General features: G+C 49.3%; 8 protein-coding genes across 8 annotated transcripts; 3 read left to right on the top strand and 5 right to left on the bottom strand.

Annotated features, from left to right (window-relative positions):
• Positions 1–2,222: 2,222 nt before the first annotated feature.
• B0J16DRAFT_380540 (uncharacterized protein) lies at positions 2,223–2,765 on the bottom strand (the record flags this gene model as incomplete). The annotated part of the gene is made up of 2 exons (XM_046131081.1): positions 2,223–2,475; positions 2,530–2,765. The coding sequence occupies 2 exons, from the start codon at positions 2,763–2,765 to the stop codon at positions 2,223–2,225; spliced, it is 489 nt and encodes a 162-aa protein (XP_045986559.1).
• Positions 2,766–7,780: 5,015 nt separating this feature from the next.
• Positions 7,781–8,841, top strand: B0J16DRAFT_262008 (uncharacterized protein; the record flags this gene model as incomplete). Its single annotated transcript, XM_046123291.1, has 2 exons — positions 7,781–7,805; positions 7,859–8,841. The coding sequence occupies 2 exons, from the start codon at positions 7,781–7,783 to the stop codon at positions 8,839–8,841; spliced, it is 1,008 nt and encodes a 335-aa protein (XP_045986558.1).
• Positions 8,842–9,117: 276 nt separating this feature from the next.
• Positions 9,118–10,236, bottom strand: B0J16DRAFT_353883 (Alpha/Beta hydrolase protein; the record flags this gene model as incomplete). Its single annotated transcript, XM_046129343.1, has 4 exons — positions 9,118–9,212; positions 9,267–9,936; positions 10,004–10,053; positions 10,104–10,236. The coding sequence occupies 4 exons, from the start codon at positions 10,234–10,236 to the stop codon at positions 9,118–9,120; spliced, it is 948 nt and encodes a 315-aa protein (XP_045986557.1).
• A 757-nt stretch (positions 10,237–10,993) lies between these two features.
• Positions 10,994–13,314, top strand: B0J16DRAFT_300195 (uncharacterized protein). Its single transcript, XM_046124558.1, has 4 exons — positions 10,994–11,175; positions 11,241–11,492; positions 11,540–12,976; positions 13,030–13,314. Exons 1-4 carry the CDS (start codon positions 11,138–11,140, stop codon positions 13,127–13,129), a joined length of 1,827 nt encoding a protein of 608 aa, XP_045986556.1. The 5' UTR covers positions 10,994–11,137; the 3' UTR covers positions 13,130–13,314.
• B0J16DRAFT_368861 (Aldehyde/histidinol dehydrogenase) lies at positions 13,315–14,946 on the bottom strand. Its single transcript, XM_046130242.1, has 3 exons — positions 14,564–14,946; positions 14,349–14,510; positions 13,315–14,289 (listed from the first exon to the last, which is right to left on the bottom strand). The coding sequence occupies exons 1-3, from the start codon at positions 14,862–14,864 to the stop codon at positions 13,415–13,417; spliced, it is 1,338 nt and encodes a 445-aa protein (XP_045986555.1). The 5' UTR covers positions 14,865–14,946; the 3' UTR covers positions 13,315–13,414.
• Positions 14,947–15,944: 998 nt separating this feature from the next.
• B0J16DRAFT_300187 (major facilitator superfamily domain-containing protein) lies at positions 15,945–18,090 on the top strand. Its single transcript, XM_046124557.1, has 3 exons — positions 15,945–16,569; positions 16,621–17,660; positions 17,716–18,090. The coding sequence occupies exons 1-3, from the start codon at positions 16,158–16,160 to the stop codon at positions 17,971–17,973; spliced, it is 1,710 nt and encodes a 569-aa protein (XP_045986554.1). The 5' UTR covers positions 15,945–16,157; the 3' UTR covers positions 17,974–18,090.
• On the bottom strand, positions 18,091–19,570 carry B0J16DRAFT_300186 (tryptophan synthase beta subunit-like PLP-dependent enzyme). Its single transcript, XM_046124556.1, has 2 exons — positions 19,030–19,570; positions 18,091–18,978 (listed from the first exon to the last, which is right to left on the bottom strand). The coding sequence occupies exons 1-2, from the start codon at positions 19,367–19,369 to the stop codon at positions 18,113–18,115; spliced, it is 1,206 nt and encodes a 401-aa protein (XP_045986553.1). The 5' UTR covers positions 19,370–19,570; the 3' UTR covers positions 18,091–18,112.
• A 107-nt stretch (positions 19,571–19,677) lies between these two features.
• On the bottom strand, positions 19,678–21,366 carry B0J16DRAFT_333464 (ketol-acid reductoisomerase). Its single transcript, XM_046126833.1, has 3 exons — positions 21,023–21,366; positions 20,634–20,944; positions 19,678–20,572 (listed from the first exon to the last, which is right to left on the bottom strand). Exons 1-3 carry the CDS (start codon positions 21,231–21,233, stop codon positions 19,877–19,879), a joined length of 1,218 nt encoding a protein of 405 aa, XP_045986552.1. The 5' UTR covers positions 21,234–21,366; the 3' UTR covers positions 19,678–19,876.
• Positions 21,367–22,327: the final 961 nt, after the last annotated feature.

Genomic DNA, 22,327 nt, shown 5'->3' with positions numbered 1-22,327 from the left:
TGATAAAGCGGATAGCTTGTCTTAGTTTCAACGGCATCGGGCTGCGATACCGACCAGCTCCGAGACCTCTTTGGCAGGGTATAAATAACTATACCTGGACGACGATCTCCTCGACTGTGACGAAACCCTTTGCCCGCGGTTCCAACGTTTGAGTTCGAGGAGAGAAGTCCAGGTGAGATATTTCGAGTCTGCGGCATGAATCTTGATCGAAGAATGCCGATGCTAGAGAGTTGAGTATTTTAGAAGGCAAATAGTGCATTGGCGAGTTCAGCTACTCCTGCCCTGTTACTGTGACTGTAACTGTACCGACGAGAAACAGTGATGGAGGCTCTTTCCTTCCATCCATCCTTCCTCAATCTCAACCATCAGCCTCCATTTGCTTGGCTCTCTGGGTAAGCGTAACTGGCTCGCTTCCTTCCATCTCAGAGTTCCCCCGCATTTCAATTACCAAGTGGCAGGTGCGCCAATATACAAGACAGCGCCTGCATCACATCCAACTGTTTGTCCCTTCGCCCGGTAGACCTTTCCGGCAACCGTCGGGTCGGTACAGCCCCGAGCCGTGATAATCGCTATCGCTGTGTTAGTAAGAAAATGAGGCTTATTTGGTGGATCAATTATGGCGGTGATATCCCGGGTGTTCGGAGTTGAAAGGAAGCATTAGGCTACTCTTAGCTCTTATTTACTGCCGGTAGTTGCTGCAGTGCACTCCACGCTTTGATATTCCGCCCGAACCTTGAGCCCTAGTAATGTCTCACTACAACAATTGGTTGTTTACCTTGCTACTGACCACTCTAGAAGCGCGGTATCGTCCTGGGTTCAATGACAGCAGCTGGCCTCCATTGTCGGTGAGCAGATGAGAGAATCCCTGTCACGGTACTGCAGCCGTGTCTGGGACTCACCGAAGTTTGTCGAGCAATGGCAATGTAAAATAAAATAAAAAGCCAGTATTAACGCTTTTGGCTCTCAAAAGATCTTGTCGCCTATGGGCTTACACGAAGGAACAGCACCGTGTTAATATTTCACAACTATTGGTGCGGATATTGTTTGCAGATCATAGCTACTCAATTGGAGACTTACTCAACGACATTTTTACTCGAGACATTGCACTGCAAGAGCCAAATATATTGTCTTGTGTTTTCTTGTGTCTGTTAGTAGCTAAAACACAGCACTCAAGTTGAGACAGCCGCCTGATTCAGTTCACCGGTGGTATGAACCACGGTCTGAACGTCTCCAACGCCATTCCCAGTGAGCGTCTCACCAGGCTGGCCGCCATGGCGTTCCCGTCTAAGTGGTTGCATCGCTCAAATGTCGTGGCGTTGATGTTCAGCAACAAACTCAACTCAGAGACTGCTTAACGACTTCAAGACCGGTACCGACTGATTCATCAAATCCTGTCGCATTCTATGCGTTGCCAGAGAATTGGAAAACGGCATTCAAATTATCACTGTGTCTCAAGACAGTGTATGAAAAAAAGTCTAGACATTTCCACGACCCGGTCACACGAATATTGGGAAAGGCTTAAGTGAAGTGTGCCGGACCAAAACTGGCCTCTCAGCAATGCTTGCTTTGCCTTGACTATGATACACGATTCCCTCAGGCTCGCAGAAACATTGATAGTTGACAAGAGACCATAAACGCGTCCAGCTCTAAGGATATGTATGCCCAGGTGTCTTGAAAGCAAAACGGTTAGACACTGGAGACTGTTTACCAAAGAAAAGTATGTATCAAGAATAGGAAACAGGATTCGAGGTTGGAAATGCGTCTCTTTGAGGAAGATTGAAAGGTAGCAGAAACAGGAGCGAAACCTGCGAGTGAAAGCAAGACAAGATCGTCCTATTTTTGCAGCCCTGAAGGCAAGATAAACACATTATATTCCCATCCTCGAAAGAAGATATCTCACACACAGGGAATATGCGAGCTCCTTCCGAACACCGAGACAAAGCTTATATATACAAGAATTTGTCTCAAACCCCTGCAAAGCGTGGCCATCATTAGACAATAACTCCATAGAGCGGTGCAGTGGTATACCGGTTCTCCCGTATCGTATGTTCGTAAACCCAAAAAGATATAAAAAAGAAGTCCTATACAGTTCCCTGAAAGATCGCTTGCGTATCCCTAAATCGAATCGAAACCATCGCTAACTTTCCCACATCGTACCCCCAGCGTGAATTAGGTATTTACCGGGCGTAAGACATCGTAGGCATTGAATGCTAGCAGCTGATTTACAGGAAAGCAGCGAGAGCGACCATACCAGCGAGGCCGGCACCGGAGAGGGCAGCGACCTTGCCGGCACCGGCAGTGGGGACCTCGCTGGGGGAGCCAGCGGTAGGAGTGGCACCAGGGCCGGCGGGGTGGTCACCCTCACCACCGTGTCCGGGCTTGCCAGTAGGGTAAACGGGGACCAGGGTAGAGTTGTGGCCCTGGGCGGGGTGGCTCTGGACGGGGTGGCTGGGCTTGCCAGGCTGACCAGTAGGGCTAGAGATAGAGTTAGAATCATGTTCATAAGGCTTGATATTCAGAGCAACTTACCAGTCGTGGCAGACAACAGCGGAGGTGGTGAGGACGGGCTTGGTGACGGTGCAAGGGCAGTCAGTGATGGTCAGGGTGGTGGCCTCAGTGACGGTGTAGGTCTTGTCGCCGTGGACGATCTCAGTGGGACCGGGGCAGTAGGTGGTGTAAGCAGTAACGACCTCGGTGGTGTAGGTAACGTTCTTGGCGTGGGCGGCAACGCCAGCAGCGAAAGCGAGAGCAGCAGCGAACTTCATTTTGACGGTTGGGTATTAGATTAAGAGGTAACTCGAAAGTTGTAGTTGAGGATGTTGCTTAAAGAATGAAATTGACTGAAAAGTCAGGGTATAGTAGCGAAAGTGAGTGTGTGGGTGAGGAGAGAAGAAAGAAAGGAATATCCAACGTCTGGAGGACTCGAGCTTTATACTGAGATGAAGAGGCCTTCGACTGTTGCAGCTGCAGCAGTAGGGAGATTGATGGGGAGGATTATGGGCCAGGGTGTGGCACTGGTCAGGAACCGGACTCCACCGGACCACACTGATGGAGGGGTGGAGACCTGGAGATGGGAGGACAGGGACCAGGGACAGGGGATTATGGGGGGTCCGACTCCTGACAACAGGTGGATGTTAATTAAAAAGTACGAGCATAACACAAAAGAGCACATCAGACAATTCTAGAGCCAGGCTTGTGAGAGACACAGACAGAGATAGGCTCCTTGTCCGGTGGCGTTCTCTCAGAATGAGATTGACAGGGGTTAATTAGATTGAGTACAGTCTCTGATTGGGTGACTCGGTTTTTCTTGTCATCGTTCAGTTACCATCCATTTATTTAATCATTCAGTTGTTATTCTAGGACGGAGGCAAATGAGCGGCGATTTTACAGGGTTAAATCTCTGATGTGATTTTCAAGAACGGATGATTCTCCAATTGTTAAGTTCAATGGTTTACAGATAGCATCCTACTAATATAGCCAGTGGTAAGAATTCATGGTCAATGTTGAGCTTGAAGATAGCACACGATACTGAACATCCCCTTTCCAAATCGTTCTTCCAGAAACAAATACAGCATCAGCCAATTCTCATCCAGTTAAGGTCCTTATCAGTCATTGAGGCCCATATCTATCCAGAATTAGAAGTGGTCTCTACCCCTGTGTGGTTAACTGACAGGACGTTGATATTGGATGAACGAGCTGGGAAAGGGGATGCTAGTGCTAACCTCAGAGTGTGTGTGGGGAGAAGGCCCTTCCACTTTGCCTCGTGCCTTTGTGGGGTGACAGAACAATCTCACACTCTGAAGGGTATCAAGACCGAGACAAGACTAAAAAAAGGAACCAAGAGACAACACAAGACCCAAATGTAACACAAAACGATCTGGAAGTCGGTCTCTACGAACGGGTAGTGTACCGTATGTTACATGCATATCTAGGCGCTGCACATGTCGGGCTTCCAATCTATAGCCCGAGATTGCTCTCACCTATGTTAGATGAATAATAAACGCATAATAACGGGCGATATTGCAAACAAGAAGGCAAATGGTTGTTTAATGAGAGAGATTTGGTGATTCTATAAATGGTGTCCAACGGACGAGCCGAGGCGGTCCGACGTTCCATGTGGGATCTGATTCAAAAATGGGACTTTGTTACATTACCAGGGACATACCGAACCGATGGGACATGAATGGAATGCCTGAGCTGCTCTAGAAGGTAAAGAAAGGAAATTCTGAAGCAATAAAGTCACGAGCGAGCAAGTATATGATCCTGGATTCTGCACCAGATCATTCTTGCAATTCAACCTTAACCATGGCTGTTTGACTTAAAGGAACAATAAGAAAATAAGCAATGAATTCAAGCCAGAGCCAAGACTTTTTCAAAGGATCACAGTGATCGATCGATTAGCCTCCAGCAGAGGATTGCGCGTCGTTTGGACGATCTCAAGGCTAAGGCTAAAGGAAGTTCCTTCGTCGTGCAGGAATAAGATCAAATGAGAAACCACGGACGGCTTGTCGCGTGGATGCGAGGCAGCCACCCGGTTCCTTCCCACAGGCTAATATCCAATGAACGAAGTGGAAGGCACGCTACAGCACGGTAGACACCCCTAGCACCTACCTAAAAGCACCCAAAACTTTAGCTGGTCTTGCAGCTTCCTTTTCTGGGCCACGTTGACTGGCTGGCGGCAGGCTTCCTGCCCTGGCATAATGCAACGCTAATGCAGGAACAAATCTCTTCCCGCTGTCTGCCCGCCAATCCCCTTATTGTGGCAGTCTCAGACGACTTCCGCACTCCTCCAATCATCGTCTCTATCTTTTTTATCTGACTCCCATCGACTGTTGCACTCTTTTAGAACGCCGCCAGTTGGTGACAGGATAAGCACATGGATAAACAACAACCCTGGTGCTGATTATCACAGGCAAACAACCAGCTATCTGTATCCCTCTGATTGGCCATATCAGTCATGCTAGCCATGATCTGACCTGGCTCAAACTGTCGAGTCTGGCAATCGCTGTGCTCTGTATCATAGGGCAACCCGACAGGGCAGGCAACAAATTTCTGACTCTTGTCGATTGCTTCTCTTGTCTTCATTGGTAGACATCCGAAAGGAACCGTGCAGCCTCGAACATTGACTAGTGGGCCTTTGCCCACGGTAGTCAATGCCCCGAATTGATCCATCCCGGCATGCAGAAGCATGCAGCAGGGGATAGGGAGAAGCGAACTGGGGGCGGTCTGCCAACTGACCCAAAAGGCGGAATACTGAACAAAGTCCTCACTTTCTGAATCAAAGCAAACATGGATGGAACATGGAACGCATGGCGCCCGACGCCACACCGACAGCTCGACGAAGCGGCTCGTTCGAGTCACGCAGAGCTTGGTGGAAAAACAAGGCGAGCAGCCGTCATATCGGCTAACGGCAGCAACTCTGCTTCCTTTCAACGTTGTGTTTTACCTAAAGGTGGAGCAGCTTCTGAGTTGGCAGATGGATACTGTAGCATGTCTGTTGACTTGCCTTTTCCAGGGTTCTCCGTCGACGTCTTGACCCTGAAGCTTCGAAACGGTCGCTTCTGTCTGGGGCATTCCTATGCTTACCTGAATTGGTTTCTTTAGCAAATACGTTCTCGTCTCTTCGGTCGAGGTTTTCCCGGTGAGCAGACAGTATTTCCAAATCTTGGAAGAAACCATTGATAAGGCAAGTCGCCAATTTTGGTTGCTAGATGCTACCCTCCATAATCTCTTTTGTGACCGCTTGGACGCACATATCTTACCTATCAGGCAACTTCAAGATCTACAACTATCACAGCCTTATCTCTCCAATTTGCTGATCCATGGTCAGTTCTCTTGGTGTGTGGTCAAGACCAGCATCGGGTTCCTTCAACACCAAAGATAGGCTATTGTTCAGTGAGAAACGTTATCGCCTGCTCGTATTTTCTTCGTTTCCTAATGGAGCGCGGGGCTCTTTCGATTTTTGAACTTCTTGTCTCGTTTTAGTTCACAAATCCCGTCTGGGCCGACCCACGGTTCAGCAGTATTGACCCCATTCGAGTCCACACAATATGAGATGTAGCTGCCAGGGTCTTCAGGTAGCTCTTTTGATGGCCGTCGACAAGCTTTTGGCCGCTTTTATCCTAAAGACATACCCATGCCAAGTTTGGATCGATGTGATCCTATGGGTATAATGGACGTAGCGAATGCTTGGCACTTGATCGTCTTCTGACTATCTTCACGTATGAAGCATCATGCTGCTCTGTTCCAGTTTCATTGCTTCGTTAAACCTTTGTGCCCATATTCAGTCTGCCTGGTCGATCAAGGCTTTCCTCCCGCTCACACTTGCTGCAAGGCGTTGGATGTTCCGCAAGCCACTCAAGCTTGTTCAAGAGACTAGGATCAATTCAGAGTGGCCAATTCATCTCCAAGGGCCTGTCGGCGATAAAGTTTGTAGCCACTCAAATGTGCGTGGTTTCTTGGTTGTCATTCGCAAAAGCACTCTATACAGAGACTATGGTACTTGTACCCGGGCTTCATTTCCACCATTCGTGATGGTTGCGAGATGATCCATGTAAGTGCATATCAGCCGTTCTGGCCGTTTCAAATCCATCCCGCCAGGAAGCTTTGCCGCATTGGCCCTTTTGCATTTCGGGTATCCTGAGTATTCTGCGCATGGAAGTCGTTATCTACCTACGTTGGCGCGGTGCCGGTTTGCTTGAATTATCGTTTGTTTACAGAGTAGCAACTGGACAATCAAAACCACTCGCATTCACCGGCTCCACGTGCTACCTAGAGCCAGTGCTGCTAATAACGTGATTCTAACCCAATTAGATTGCAACCGATCTATATTTGGGCAGCTCAATTTGCCATCGTAGAAACCGATCTCGAGACATCACCGCGAGTTAATTTCCAACCCTTGAGCTACTGTGTGTAGTCGAATAGTCATCTACTGAGAAGGCTAGTGGATGTCGATCGTTGCCAGTCCTCCGGATGGTCTAGCTTGACCATCGAACTCGGTCTGAGAAGAGGGAAGAGTTGGTTTCGAGGGGACTTTGACTGATCCTAGCCCCTCGACAGAGTTTTACTCTTGCTTATGGTGTATTTGATGGCTCTCAGTTCAGTCAGATATGTTACGGGTATTCTCGACTATCTAGAGCAAGTCGTATACCGTCGCTGCTGAATATGACGGAGTCGAGTTCGAACTTGATATTTGTTATTTTGATAATCGAATCCATGTACGCTACATGGCGGCTGGGTTGTATATGAAGAGGTTTCTTGTGTTCTGCTGACTGATAGATATTTGCTTGAGTCAAAGTCAGCTATATGTCCCTTCTGACTCTGACCAAGAGTCACCACCGAATAACAACAACAAAATTCTTCGATCGATTTGCCTCGAGTTTTAAGACCGGGCTTCTCAATGCATTGGACCGTCCAGATGAGTGTGCTTACAGCCCGGGGTCTCAATTGCAACCATTCGCATCGTAATGCATTGCCATCATTGTCTTCAATAAGTGACCCTTCCTCATATTTCTGATCACGCATGAATCTTATGGCTATACGGCCCGTCTCTTTTTATGGGGATGTTTGCGGCGGAAACCTCGGCTCAAAGTTGATATTCTCGCGACATTCGTCTCCAGCGCTTCCATTGACGTCTGTGAGGCTGCTGTATTAGTAATGTACGTCATTGCCTCGTAGCAAGCAATGCGACTCTTAAAAAGGCAGAGCCTCTGACTTCATTATGCGTTTATTCCCATCAACAACACTGCAAATAATTCCTATCGACATATAAAGCGAAATAATGACTGAATACATCAAGGCAGTTGGTATGAATACACGACGTCAGTTCTCAATCACTTCGTCTAACAATACCCCACAGATATCCGAGGCGGCACTGGCGAACGTGATGCCCTCTTCATCAATGACAAGACTCCCAAGCCTTCTGCTGCTGAAGGGCAGGCTATTGTAAAGATCAAGGCCTTTGGTATTAACCGCATGGATATAATTCAACGTCGAGGCTTTTATCCACTTCCACCTCAAGCACCTAAGACGCTGGGTGTTGAGTTCAGTGGTATCATCGAGTCTCTTGGATCTGGTGACCGTGGTGGTTTCAAGGAGGGCGATGAGGTCTTCGGTCTAGCTTACGGCGGTGCGTATGCCGAATACATCGCGGTCAGCACTCGTATGCTGCTTCACAAGCCATCCTCCATCGACTTCACCACTTGCGCTGGTATCCCCGAGGCCTGGATTACTGCAACCCAGGCTCTGCATCTTGTACTCGGCTTCACCAAGGGCAAGTCTATCTTGTGGCATGCTGGTGCTTCTGGAGTGTCGGTTGCTGGTATTCAGTTGTCTCGCGTTGCCGGCGCTTCCGAGGTCTACGCCACAGCTGGATCCCAGGACAAACTCGACTTTATCACCTCCAAGCTCGGAGCGACAGCTGCCTTTAACTACAAGACACAGGACTGGGCAGAGGAGATCAAGAAGGCTACGGGAGGCAAGGGTGTCGACTACATTGTCGACTTTGTTGGCGGAAACTACTTCCAAAAGAACCAGGACGTTGCTGCGCGTGACGGACGTATGGTTCTCCTAGGAACGCTTAGCGGTGCTAAGGTTCCCGATGCCGATATTTCTCAGATCCTGTTCAAGCGACTCCGCATCGAGGGCAGCACACTTAGAAGCCGCGATGAGCAGTACCAGGGCGAGCTGCGAGACCGCCTGGAGAAGTATATCCCAGACTTTGAGAACGGCAAGCTTAAGATCTTCGTGGATGAGGTCTTCTCGTGGGAGAAGATTCAGGAGGCTCATAAGCATATGGAAGATGCCAAGAACCTTGGCAAGATCATTTGCACAATCCCTTAAATAACGTCTCTTAAGATAGGCTGCAAGTTTTGTTGAATGAATGGTAATAATTAAACACGACTTGACTTCACTTCGACACATGAATAGGGTATAAACAATTAACAGAAGGATATCATATCAATAGATTATGCCATCTTTCAACTCATATATGGCCAGCGCTGACTGCCAGTTACATAAGCCTTCACTGACATATAACCATACCAAAAGAGGGTAAAGAAATCACATCGGGGCAGTCTGGACGCTTGCATCACGAAAGCAAAAGGTATCATGGTATTCTTAGTGGGCTTTGAGCCAGTTGAGCATCTGGTCGTAGGCAGTGGCTTGCGCATCTACAATAGATGGGTCTTGGTACTGGCCAACGACAGCGAATCCTGAACAGTTGTTAGTCCGTCGTAATCACATATATGTAATGAATTTGTACTTACCGTGAGGAACACCAGGATAGACCTGGACTTCGTGCTCGACGTTGGCGTCAGACAGACTATCTTCTCCACCTATCCGCACCTCATCGGGGAAGAGAGGGTCATTCTCGACACAGACCAAGCTAATGGGAGCGCTGATGTCCTTGAAGTCATCAGGGACAACGGAGGCAGCGTGCGCCAAGGCACCCGCCTTGATGTATGGTCCGTTCTTGACATCACCGCTCTCAGCATCGCCCTCAGTGACATTTGTCTTCTTGGCAAGTAAAAGCACAAATCGTGCACCAACACAGTATCCAGCTGCGTAGATACCGTCACCCTGCTTGATCGCATCGGCGTATTGCTCCTTCGCAGCATCGATGACCTTGTGGAGGATGGGCATAACCTTCTCGTCTGTAACGCGGGCGAGCCACATATCGATGAGGAACGACTTTGTGACCTCCACGGCCTTGAGCTTGAATTGCTCAAGGATTGATGTGGAGTCGTCCGCGATAGCTGTTGCGCCAGGAGCTGTGTCACCAGCGAAAAGATCGGGCATGAGGACGAGGTAGCCCTCCGAGGCGAATCTATCGGCCTGGATCTGGTTGTTCGTAGATTTGATACCAGTACCGCCGGGCAGGAGGAGAAGGAGTCGCGATGGCGCATGAGGGTAGTCGGTTGGTTTCGAGATGTAGACCTAAGCAAGGGAGGGTCAGCTTAGAGCTCAGAGCTTGGGAGCTTGTGGAGCCTATTGGTAGACGTACTTCAACATCGTTGAGCTTGATAATCTCACCAGTAGATGACTGGCCAGATGCTGGTATTGTTAGTGACTTGAATTCTTATCATTCGCGAGACGTAGCGTACGAGTTGGTCGGTCGGACACACAATGCTCGCCCACTACGGCAGCTGGGATTGGAGCTTGAGTGTTGTCGCTGGCCGCAGGGATTTCCTGGGCGTCGCTCTCAGGCGCACGAGTGGCATTCTCAGCGTCGGCCATTTTCGAAGTTTGCGAAGTTCTGTTATGTTGTGTTTGGTTCCGGTTTGTTGGTGAGTGAAAGGACAATGAAAGATGGCGTTGCGTGTTGCACGTTGAGGGGCAGTCTGACGTGCGCAAGTAGCTAGGCGTAGCTACGCTGGAATTCAACACCCAACGTCATGTTGGAGGGGTAACTAAGACTTGAAACAATCTATCCATTGAGCTCCATCATACTCTTGCAGTTTACTTATAACTAGAAAGGCTAAATGACTTTTAAATCAAATCAAGGTGATTAACTATACGTGCTTGCTTTTTCGATTTTACGACTGCCTTTGCTCTTTTCGCAATCTTTGTCGGTTGGGTATTAGTCTAGCAGTTAGAACCAGCTTTTGAAGTGCCCGAATCCTAATATCTTATGCCAGAATAAGTTTGCATGTGATTGATACTTTAGAAAACAGAGACAACGGACTCGAATAGATGCAGATTAGACTCATTACAATCTCTATTTGTTTCAATCAATTTCACATCGAAGATTGCTTATAGAATGTGGTAGACTTTTTGTTGTGACACAAGCCGCGTCAAGTTGTAAGACCCTTCATTGGAATTTGAACTAGGTAGATGTGCTTATAGAGCTCACAAGATTCATTAGTAGTAATGATTCGAGATCAGTCCATTCTATTTCTGCCTAGAAGGACCCAACTGGGCGGGCGACGACAGCCTTCAACTGCCTGCTTCTTTACGTAAGTGACCCCGCGATTCTTGCCACAAGCGCGTTCCACTCAACGCGCTGAACGCGTCTGCAGGCATCTTCTTTCCCTAGCTCACTCTCTGTTCATCACCTCTCCAACAAAACTATCACCAGAAAGTCTCCGCTTCATCAACACCCACGATCTCACAAGAACGAAGCGAAATCAAAGCAAAAATGGCCGCCGCATCAGCGCTCTCGCAAGGCGCCCTTGAGTATGTTTCCATCTTCATCTTCTTCTTCACCTCCTTCTGCCTTCTTGCTTGCTAACCTTTGCCAGCGTGATCTTCAATGATCCTGATAAAGCCGCCAAGCTCTTCCCTGTACCAGTCCTGCAATGTCTTCAAGTCAAGCAGATGGCCCCTTCGGCCCAGGGAGGAGACAGATTCCGTCTTGTCATGAGCGATGGCCAGCACTACGTCCAGACTATGCTTGCTACTCAAGCTAACCACGTCGTTCACGATAATAAGCTGGTCCGAGGTTGCATCGCCCGAATCAAGCAATACACACCCAACAACCTCAAGGGCAAGAAGTATGTATCTGCCTGACCCGTCCTTGACTGTCTCTAACAATTAATAGTATCCTCGTCATCCTCGATATCGAAGTCATCGAATCTCTGGGCGTACAGGAAAAGATTGGCGAGCCGTCTGCTGTCGACTCGAAGCCAGCTGGTCAAGAGGGCGCCATCGCCGGAGGCGATTTCTACGGTGTCAAGAAGGAGGAATCGAAGACACAGCCTCAGCAATTCCAGCAACAACCGCAGCAATCGATGCCCTCAAGACCCGCCACGCACGGTGGCAGCAACATCTACCCCATCGAGGGTCTGTCGCCCTTCGCACACAAATGGACCATCAAGGCCCGAGTTACTGCCAAGTCCGATATCAAGACATGGCACAAGGCCACTGGTGAGGGCAAACTTTTCAGTGTCAACCTTCTCGACGAGAGCGGTGAGATTAAGGCTACTGGTTTCAACGATCAGTGCGATGCTTTCTATGATCGCCTGCAGGAAGGCTCAGTTTACTACATCTCTACCCCCTGCCGAGTCCAATTGGCCAAGAAGCAATTCTCCAACCTGCCCAACGATTACGAGCTTACATTCGAACGCGATACCGTCATCGAGAAGGCAGAGGATCAGACCAATGTGCCTCAAGTGAGATTCAACTTCTGTTCGATTCAAGAATTGCAGAGCGTGGAGAAGGACAACACTGTCGATGTCATTGGTGTGTTGAAGGAGGTTGGCGAGGTTGGAGATATCACATCAAAGAAGGATGGCCGGCCGTTCCAGAAGCGAGAGTTGACTCTAGTAGATGACACTGGCTTCTCAGTCCGTGTCACTATCTGGGGCAAGAACGCTAACTCGTTCGACGCCGCTCCCGAGTCCGTGGTCGCCTTTAAGGGCACAAAGGTGTCAGACTTTGGCGGCAAGAGCCTCAGTCTCCTGTCTTCAGGTACAATGACCGTCGATCCCGACATTCCTGATGCTCACAGGCTCAAGGGCTGGTACGACTCTACCGGCCGAACAGATACGTTTGCTACTCATCAGAACATGGCCTCTGTCGGTAGTGCTACTGGACGAAAGGAAGATCTCAAGACCATCGCTCAAGTCAAGGACGAGAATCTTGGCATGGACGACCAGGCTTACTACACAATCAAGGCGACCATTGTTTTCGTCAAGCAGGATAACTTTTGCTATCCCGCTTGTTTGTCTCAGGGTTGCAACAAAAAGGTCACACAGATGCCCGATGGCACATGGCAATGTGAGAAGTGCAATATCTCTCATGAAAAGCCCGAGTACCGATACATTCTCTCATTGAACGTTGCCGACTACACCAGCCATCAATGGCTCAGCTGTTTCGATGATTCAGGCCGACAAATCGTGGGCCGAACAGCTGACGAGATGATGGAGCTGAAGGAAAATGACGACAACAAGTTTATGGCGGCGTTTGAGGAAGCCAACTGCAAGAAGTTCACCTTCCGATGCAGAGCCAAGATGGACAACTTTGGCGAGGCTCAAAGGTAAGTCATATCTACACATGATTGCTTTGAGTAAAACTAACAGGATTCCTCAGGATACGATATCAAGTCATGACCGTGGCGCCCTTGAACTTCAAGTCTGAAGGCGAAAAGCTTGACGAGTTGATCAAGCAATACGAGAACAGCTCGCTATGATAAGTTTGGAGTTGCTATGTTGGGTGATCGAGCGTGTAGGCTGGCCAAAAAAGGTGATCCGGGGGTTTATTACTATACCTTTTGCGAAGCTGGATCGAAAGGTATTTTTTTTGTTATTGGGTCGTTGGTATGACATAGAATAATGAGGCAAATACTGCAACACAATGAAACTTGATACGATAGATTCGGATTGAAACTGTGACCTCAGTGGCCTATTCGATGTTTAATAAACTTTTATACCCAACGCCTTCATCTTACATATTATCCCTTTAACCCGGGCGCTATTTACAGGGACAGCTTTTCATGCTTCCAGGGCTTCTTGCCCTCGCCATCTCCATAGTCAGCGGTAGCCTGGTAATCGCCTCTAATCTTGTACTTGTAAATGGTGAGACCGTCAAGGCCGACGGGGCCACGAGAGTGAATCTTGTTTGTGCTGATACCAACCTCAGTACCGAAGCCATATCGCATGCCGTCAGCAAGACGGGTGGCGGCATTCCAGTACACACCAGCAGAGTCGACCTCATTCATGAAACGTTCAGCCTCAGCAGAGTCAGAGGTCATGATGGCATCAGTGTGGTGAGAACCGTGGGTGTTGATGTGAGTGATGGCCTCGTCGATGGAAGAGACGGTCTTGACACCAATTGTAAGAGAGAGATGCTCAGTATCGTAGTCTTGAGGAGTAGCATCTTGAACACCTTCCAGAGATAGTGAGGCAATAGCAGCCTTACTGGCTTCGTCAACGCGGAGCGAAACGCCCTTGGCAGCGAGAGCGGAGGCGACTCCGGGGAAGACAGTGTTGAGAGCGGACTCTTGAACAAGAAGAGTCTCAACGGCATTACAAGCAGCAGGGTAACTGGTCTTGGAGTCCACGATAGCAGTGATGGCCTTGTCCTTGTCGGCTGAGGCAGTCAGGTAGATGTGGCAGAGACCATCAGCGTGGCCAAGGACGGGAATCTTGGTGGACTCCTTGATGTAGCGGACAAGCTCGTTTGAACCGCGGGGAATTACAAGATCGATGTAGCGATCCTGTGCGAGAAGCTCGGCGATGGCATCGCGGGTTGTGACAAGCTGGATGGCTGAGTTGGGAACCTTTGTAGACTCGAGGGCCGACGAGATGACCTTTGAGATGGCGACGAATGATTCTGTGGATTCCTTTCCACCTGTGAAACGGTTAGTGTGCGGCTCAAAGATGTGAGATAGTAAAAGAAAGGGGGCTTGCCCTTGAGAATGGCAGCATTGCCGGACTTGATAGCAAGAGAGGCAATGTTAGCGATGACCTCGGGACGAGCCTCGAAGATAATGAGAAGGACACCGATGGGACATGAGACACGCTCCATCATAAGATCATCATCAAGCTTTGTTCTCATCTGAATCTGACCAACTGAGTCACCATTAGCTTTGCAGTTCTTATCAAATCTCATAAGAAAATCATACCAGGGTCATCCAGATCCCTCACGTCCAAAATTCCCTTAAGCATATCCTCCCACTTTCCCTTCTTGCCCAAATCCAATCGCGAAACAAGAGCTTGGCTAAGACCACCCTCAGAAGCGGCCTTCTTTGCAAGCTCGAGATCCTTGGCATTGGCAGCAAGGATATCGTCCCTTGAGGCTGTCAAGGCAGCGTGGATGGCTTCGAGGGCATTGTTGCGCTCCGAGGCCGGGAGAGTGGCGAGGGTGAAGGAAGATGTCTTTGCGGCGCTTGCTGCGGCCTCGGGGGAGGCGTTTGTGAGAGACATTTTTGAGATGAGGGAGGGAGGTTTGAGGGGATTGGGTTGATGGTCGTGATGTTAAAGTGACTCAAGTGAGGTGGTTTAGCTTTATGAGGTACATGGAGATGTTGCCCCGCCTGTATGCACATGCACCCCGCCATTATGAGCCACGGGGAAGTGCACCTGTCACTTTCTGTCTATTCTACCACTTGATTTAGCCAATGCCTGAGTGTCTATCTACTCAAGTAATGGGTATCCTCTACAGTCTACAAATACCAGTTATATGAGAACATGGCGTTTCTTGTCTCTGTCGTTATTCCTGAGGTACTATTACTATTTAAGATACTGATAAGGATAAGACTGAACCTGCGATATCGGCAATGTCGTCTCTGATTGTCAAATCAGTCATACTGACCATTGATAGCTCGACAATTGTCGGAAATTAGTTATATGAATATGAACTACTGAGTCACCAAGCATATAATAGTCCATGCGTATAATCATGTTGTTCGCCGTGCGGAGATATCTAATTGGTAGACTGTTACGATAATTGCTTACGACAACTTACACGGCATCGCATTTCAGCATACACGAAATACTGCTTTCAGCACTTGCCTGAGTCAGAGTCCCTACGCTGTAAGTTGGATATTTGACAGAAATTCTTAGTCAATTGACTTCTTATCATGTTGGGTTTGTTACTGAAAAGTGCTACTCACTTCATTGGTTGATATTGTCTCAGTTCTTATATCCAAGTCTAAGAGAGAAATATCAACTCGAGAACCAAGAAATGCAAATACTTCATTCTCCAGTAGGTATATATATAATGAAACAACCTTTGAGCATTTTGGTGACTTTACCAGCATGAGTCCCAAAACAGCAATATTAATCCCACGACGCTATATCCGGGTTAAGTCCCCGAGACCCCCATACTTATCCATCGGGACCGCCTTCGGCACGCCCTTTTACAACCGAGAGATCCCTAGTTATTGGTCATGTTCAGGGCGGGGGATCGAGTCTGGGTTAGTTTCTCCTTTCTCGCATAAGTCGGCATCAGTTAAAGGCACTTTTACACTGCGCAATTCTCTATCTCTCTTCCCGCACCGGGTTCATTCTTCCGCCCATACCCTGGTCAGCCAAGAGTAAATACCAATGACAAATCCTGCCCAAACAGGATTCTTTTCATTCTTTAACTTGTAATATCTTTTTTGAATTGAAAAGCATTCTTCAAGATCTCCAAGATACGGGTTCGCTCTTCTCTCCGCTCCGAATTACGGCCTCCGAAAGTGTCTCCACATGTTCGGAGCCGGCCGTTGAAGAAAGATGAAATTTGAACGGGATCAAGAAAAGAAGGAGCAGGAGCAAGAGGTCAAGAATGAAAAGATTAGCCTCGAGCGAGATGAAGAATCTCAACGCCCTGCTACTGCTGAATCCAGCTCTGGTAAATCAGAGCACAATGACCAGGACACTATCGAACCTGTTATGCTGGGAGAACCCCTGGGTCACATAGATACTCGACCGTCTCTTAAACATGCCCAGTCTAGAGCTTCATCTGCACGATCAAAGGCGCTTTCTGTTGTTCCGAGATCAAAGAGACGTGGATTACTTGCGAGGTTAACGCTGGTTCCAGAGATTGCCCATCCTCCTGATTATAAGAGCTCGACAAAATGGTTTCTTACATTTATTGTTGCTTTGGCTACTGCTGCTGCACCTTTGGGCTCAACTGTTGTATATCGTAAGTCTTGACAGTGTCTTCAAAGTATGCAAAAAGCTAACAAGGCGAAAGCTGCCCTTCCTATTCTGGTCAAAGAGTTCAACACCACCGAAACAATCACCAATCTTTCAGTTGCCCTCTACATGATCTCCATGGCCATCTTCCCTCTCTGGTGGTCCTCCTTCTCAGAGGAATTCGGTCGTCGGTCCATCTATCTCATCTCATTCAGCATGTTCGTCGTCTTCTCCGTTCTCTCAGCCATCAGCAAGAACATCACCATGCTCATCATCTTCCGCATGTGCGCCGGCGGCGCTTCTGCAAGTGCCCACTCAACAGGTGCAGGCTCCATAGCCGATCTCTTCGAGGTATATGAGCGTGGAAGAGCCATGAGTATCTTCTACCTTGGTCCTCTGCTGGGACCCATGATCGCCCCTGTTGTTGGTGGCGCGTTGACGCAGGAGATTGGATGGCAGGCTACGATGTGGTTTCTTGCCATATACGGACTTGTTGTGCTTCTGATGATTCTCTTTTTTCTACCGGAGACGTTGAAGCGCAAGCCTGAAGCTGTCTTGCCCACTGCAGATACTCAAGAGCTCAGTCGAATGCGTACCATGGATTCTGCCAAGGTTAAGACCAAGAACCTTGCCAAGTCCATGCGGAGATTCATCATTGATCCTCTTGGCGTCCTTCTCTACCTTCGCTTCCCGCCTGTTCTAATTACAGTCCTCCTCGCTGCCATTGCCTTTGGGTCTCTCTACGTTGTCAACATCGCAATCCAGCAAAAGTTCTCCCGAGAACCGTACAACTTCGGCCAACTATCTATCGGACTCATGTACATCCCTTCTGGATTGGGTTATATTGTCGGCTCCTTATGTGGTGGGCGATGGATTGACAAGATCATGGCCAGAGAAGCTCGCAAGGCTGGCCGCTATGATGAGGATGGAAAACTTATATACCTTCCTGAAGATCGAATGAGAGAGAACGCTTGGGTTATGACGACTATGTATCCACTCGCATTGCTCATGTTCGGCTGGGTACTTCGTTACGGTTTGCATCCCGCAGTGCCATGTGTCGCTTTATTCCTTTTCGGAATCTCCTCTATGCTTGTCTTTGTAAGACACCCCCTTCCTTTTATGCCATGAATATCGCTAACATCGTCTCTTCTAGTCTGTTGCGACAACCATGCTCACAGAGCTCATTCGCAAACGAAGTTCTTCAGGTGTTGCGGTCAACAACTTTGCTCGTAACACACTCAGTTGTATCGGCGCCATTGTTGCTGCCCCGTGGATCGAAGCCATTGATGTTGGATGGGTTTTCACTATCCTCTGTATATGCTGCTTAATTATTAGTTATATCAGCATTTATTTGCTGAGAAAGAATGCGACTAAGTGGAGGAAGACTATGGACGAGGCACTGGGCCAGTAGAGACATATACCTAAGAATGATACCATAAGCTCAGCGATAAACATTACAAGATAGTAGCGCAGTATACTTTAACATGCCAAAAGAAGGGGGCTTCGGTTATTATAATAATATTTTATTCTATACTTACCATCCTTTCGCTCTACTTACTCTCCGCAAAGAGCTTACCCACAGCATCAAGTCCAATATTACCACCACTAAACACTAGTCCAAGATCCCATCCCTCCTCCCCAGCCTCCTTCTCAACCATAGATCTGAAATCCTCGTCATACAGCGCCACAGCCAGTGGCACACAAGCACTCGGCTCAACGACAAGCTTGAAGCGCTCAAACACCAGCTTCATGGCTGACAGGATCTCATCCTCGGTGACACTGTACATACCAGACACCAAGCGACGCTCGTAGATGACGGACCAGGGGTGTGCACCCACAGGAGTGCGCAGTCCGTCGGCGACGGTGAGGGTCTTGACTGCTGTGATTCTTTCACCGGACTCGTATCCACGCTTGCCATCATCTGCACCTTCGAAAGATGGCTCTGAGCCAAAGACGCGGATTCCAGTGCCCTCGCAGCTAAGGGCTACACCTGAAAGCATACCACCTCCACCCAGAGGCGTCATGATAGCGTCCAGACCTGGCTTCTCCTTCTTCGTTCGTGGTGCCTCGTTGTCCCTTCCAGTAACAGGAGCCCTGAACAACTTCCTTTGGCCATCGACTACAGCATCGGTGGTCATCAACTCAGCGACTTGCTGCTGGAACTCAAGGCCCATTGTCCCTTGTCCGAGCATAATATCCGGGTGATCATAAGGTGGAACGAGGCGAGCTCCTGTCTCAGCGATGACCTTTGCAGCCATAGCTTCACGTTCAGTCGATGTGCTGCCACTGAAAATAACTCGAGCACCGTAGCCTTTTGTGCCAGCAATCTTCTTGGGGTTAGAGATCTCAGGCATAACGATATGAGCCTTGATGCCACTCTCGCGAGCAGCAAGAGCCAGTGCTTGGGCATGGTTTCCTACAAGAGTCAGTTAATATCCTCAGGTAGAACATACATAAACTCTCTTACCAGAACTATGCGTGACAACACCCTTCTCTTTACCCCCTCCTTCCAACCACCCAGGCTCCTGCTTTAATCTCTCAACAGCATGAAAGGCACCTCTCGCTTTAAAGGCTCCTATGCGTTGCATGTTCTCGCACTTGAACCAGAGCCTCAGCACCGGTCGGGCCGGTGTTCGTCCTGCATAGCGAGTTCCTTCAAGTTCCTCTGGTGTACGAGGCGTTGAGGCAAGTTCCGTGATGGTCCGGTTGGTCAGAACTGGAGTATAGTGGATGTACTGGCCGATGAGCTTGTGAGCTTCAATGACTGAGTCACGAGTCAGTGGGCGACTTCCTGTAATTTCGGCCATGTTTGACAATGAGATTCGCAATAGATAAATGAATAAGGCTGATGCGTTGAATGAGTGCTGTCTTATACAGAGGATGGGGGCGATATATAAGGGTATCCAGTGTCCTTATATCCAGCGACCCCCGGCCCGTTGTCGGCAATTGTATTCTCTTGGCTTCCACTTTTGGCACATGAAGTCTGTTGCCCAGAAGACTATATGGGGCTTGTCATTTTAAAGGCGCAAGCAGGCATCAAAGGCGCAATGGAACAGTAAAGAATCAAGCATGTAATCAAAAGATATTCTTCACTTGCAATTTATGAGAAACATTGTTTGAACGTTAAATAAAAATGGTATTCGTTTTGGCTGCGAGCCTGATATCAACTTTTTGGACCAACCCAGATCCTCCTCCAGAGCCCAGGAATTTTTAAATGTACAAAAAGTTCGTGGTTTCGTAAATAAATAAAAAGAACCGTTTCCCAGACATGTCCCTTTCCGCTCACAAATCATCAATCAACATCATTAACTAGTTTACTTCTGGTTCTCGGGTCGGAGGCTGCGGACGGCCTTGCCGGCGCGCCAGATCTCGAGCTCGCGGATCTCCTTCATCTCGGCCTCGTACTTCTCACGGTAGTCAGGCTGGCTGTTGTACTCGAGAGATCGCTTGGTCTCGGAGCCATCCTTGACGGAGTCGTAGAGAGAGTTGAAGACGGGCTTCAGAGCGTCCTTGAACTTGGGGCTCCAGTCAATGGCACCACGGCGGGCGGTGGTAGAGCAAGCCTCGTACATCCAGTCCATGCCGTTGGCACCGATGAGAGGGTAGAGAGACTGGGTAGCCTCCTCAACGGTCTCGTTGAAGGCCTCGCTAGGGGAGTGGCCACGCTCACGGAGGACCTCGTACTGAGCAAGGAACATACCGTGGATACCGCCCATGAGGCAGCCACGCTCACCGTAGAGGTCAGAGTAGACCTCCTTCTCGAAGGTGGTCTTGTAGAGGTAGCCGGAGCCGATGGCGACACCAAGAGCGACGGCCTTCTCCTCGGCCTTGCCAGTGACGTCCTGGTAGACGGCGAAAGAGGAGTTGATACCACGGCCCTCACGGAAGAGGGATCGGACGGTTCGGCCAGAGCCCTTGGGGGCACAGAGGATAACGTCGATGTTGGTGGGAACCTCGACCTTGGTGAGGTCCTTGAAGACGGGGGAGAAACCGTGGGAGAAGTAAAGAGTCTGTAAGAGAAAGCTGTTAGAGAAATGTCTTGATTGATATTGACTGAGCAGTGGTGCTTACCTTGCCCTCAACGAGCTGGGGCTTGATGGCGGGCCAAGTCTCAGACTGGGCAGCGTCGGAGAGAAGGTTCATGACGATGGTACCGCGGCCAATGGCCTCGTCGACCTCGAACAGGTTCTTGCCGGCAACCCAGCCATCCTGCTCAGCGTCCTTCCAGGACTTTCCGTTCTTTCGGACACCAACGATGACGTTGAGGCCGTTGTCACGGAGGTTAAGACCCTGACCGTGACCCTGAGAACCGTAACCAATGAGGGCCAGGGTGTCGTTCTTGAAGTACTCAAGGAGCTTCTCTTGGGGCCAGTCGGCACGCTCTGTGGTGTACGAGTCAGTATGCGTATCATTGGGCCCCAAAGGCTGGGGATTAGGTTGGAGCTAGAGCTGTAACTTACCATAGACGTCCTCCTTGTGGCCGGCAAAGTCCATGGTCTTAACACCACGAACCTGCTGCTGGACAGGGCCAGCAGCGACGGGTCGGGCAACAGCACCAGCACGAACGGCAGCGCGAGCAGCAGAGACGAAAGTTCGCTGCTGAACGCGGGGAGCGGAAGCAAGCTGGCGGGCAGGGCCACGGAGGGCCTTGGAGAAGTTGCGGGAAGCCATTGTGATGATGAGGAGGGAGGAGTTTGGGATTGAGGGGAGAGTGTCTGAGAAGAAGGATGAAGAGAAGGAAGAAGAAACAATTGCAATGGCGAGAGCAAAGGTTAATAAGTACTTAACTCAAGCTGTCGTGTCGCTAGTTAATTTTTGGAGGGGGAGGGCTATGACCGATTTCGGCTTGTAGGTGAGGTGGGCCCTGACGCTGAACAGCGGGGATGTGTCTGGGGGGGTTTGTGGGTACCTCAGCCTCTGGAACTTGGAGAACTGAACAATTCACAGCGACTGTAGGCTGGTTTCGGCCAATTAGCAGCGATTTGATGTTTGTCCAACCACACACAGTGACTTTTCTCTCGTCAGCGGCCGTTTTCATGCTGTTTGACCGCCAGAGACGAGACTCAGTATAGGGAGAGCTACGGTTCCAATTGAGTCAATTGTCTCATCTGACACAATTCTGCATATTCTAGCATTTTCACAGCACGCACAAACCCTAAATCAGAAGCAATTGCGTGGCAAAATCGAGGACGACTTTCGCCCACACTACCTCAAGCTATCCCAGCTTGGAGGTAAAGATTTGAGGGGCCAACAGTAGACGGGGTAACATAAAGCGGGCCCCTTGGTCCTCCGGAGTACACTTAGCGTCCCCGACTGTCGTCCGACATACAAACTTCACGGCCGATACAGGCGCCTCATCCAATGGGAGTCTCTAGAATTCAAACATACCCACGGGCGGCAACGGCAGACCACCGCAGTCGGGGTCCTGTCCCTTGATCGAACTGCATATCGGGGCAGCATCTCACACTCCGGTCAAGACATCACGTCAGACAGAGTCCAGATCTGCCTCAAGTTGACTCCTTCAAACTCCACCTACTCCGGGTTACGGACACTTAGCACGTCGATGATCCGAAGCGTACCAGAAAGCTTGAGACCCCAAGTTGAAGGGACAGAAAGAAAACAAGCAGGTGTCTGGTCTGATACTTGAGAGGGTGTCTATGTTATTGCGTCTCGTAAGCTATCAGTAGCTAGGCTTTCTGTCACCCCAAGCTTTGAGGCTCAAGTCCAGGGCTCGACGAGGTTGTAGCCTCCCCGTTAGGCTATCT

This window comes from Fusarium flagelliforme (genome assembly GCF_020744385.1).
Source record: "Fusarium flagelliforme strain FIESC 12 MPI-CAGE-AA-0113 chromosome Unknown B0J16scaffold_2, whole genome shotgun sequence".
NCBI lineage: Eukaryota > Fungi > Ascomycota > Sordariomycetes > Hypocreales > Nectriaceae > Fusarium > Fusarium flagelliforme.
Note: the sequence above shows the minus strand (reverse complement) of the source record. Positions and strands in the feature narration are given on the sequence as shown.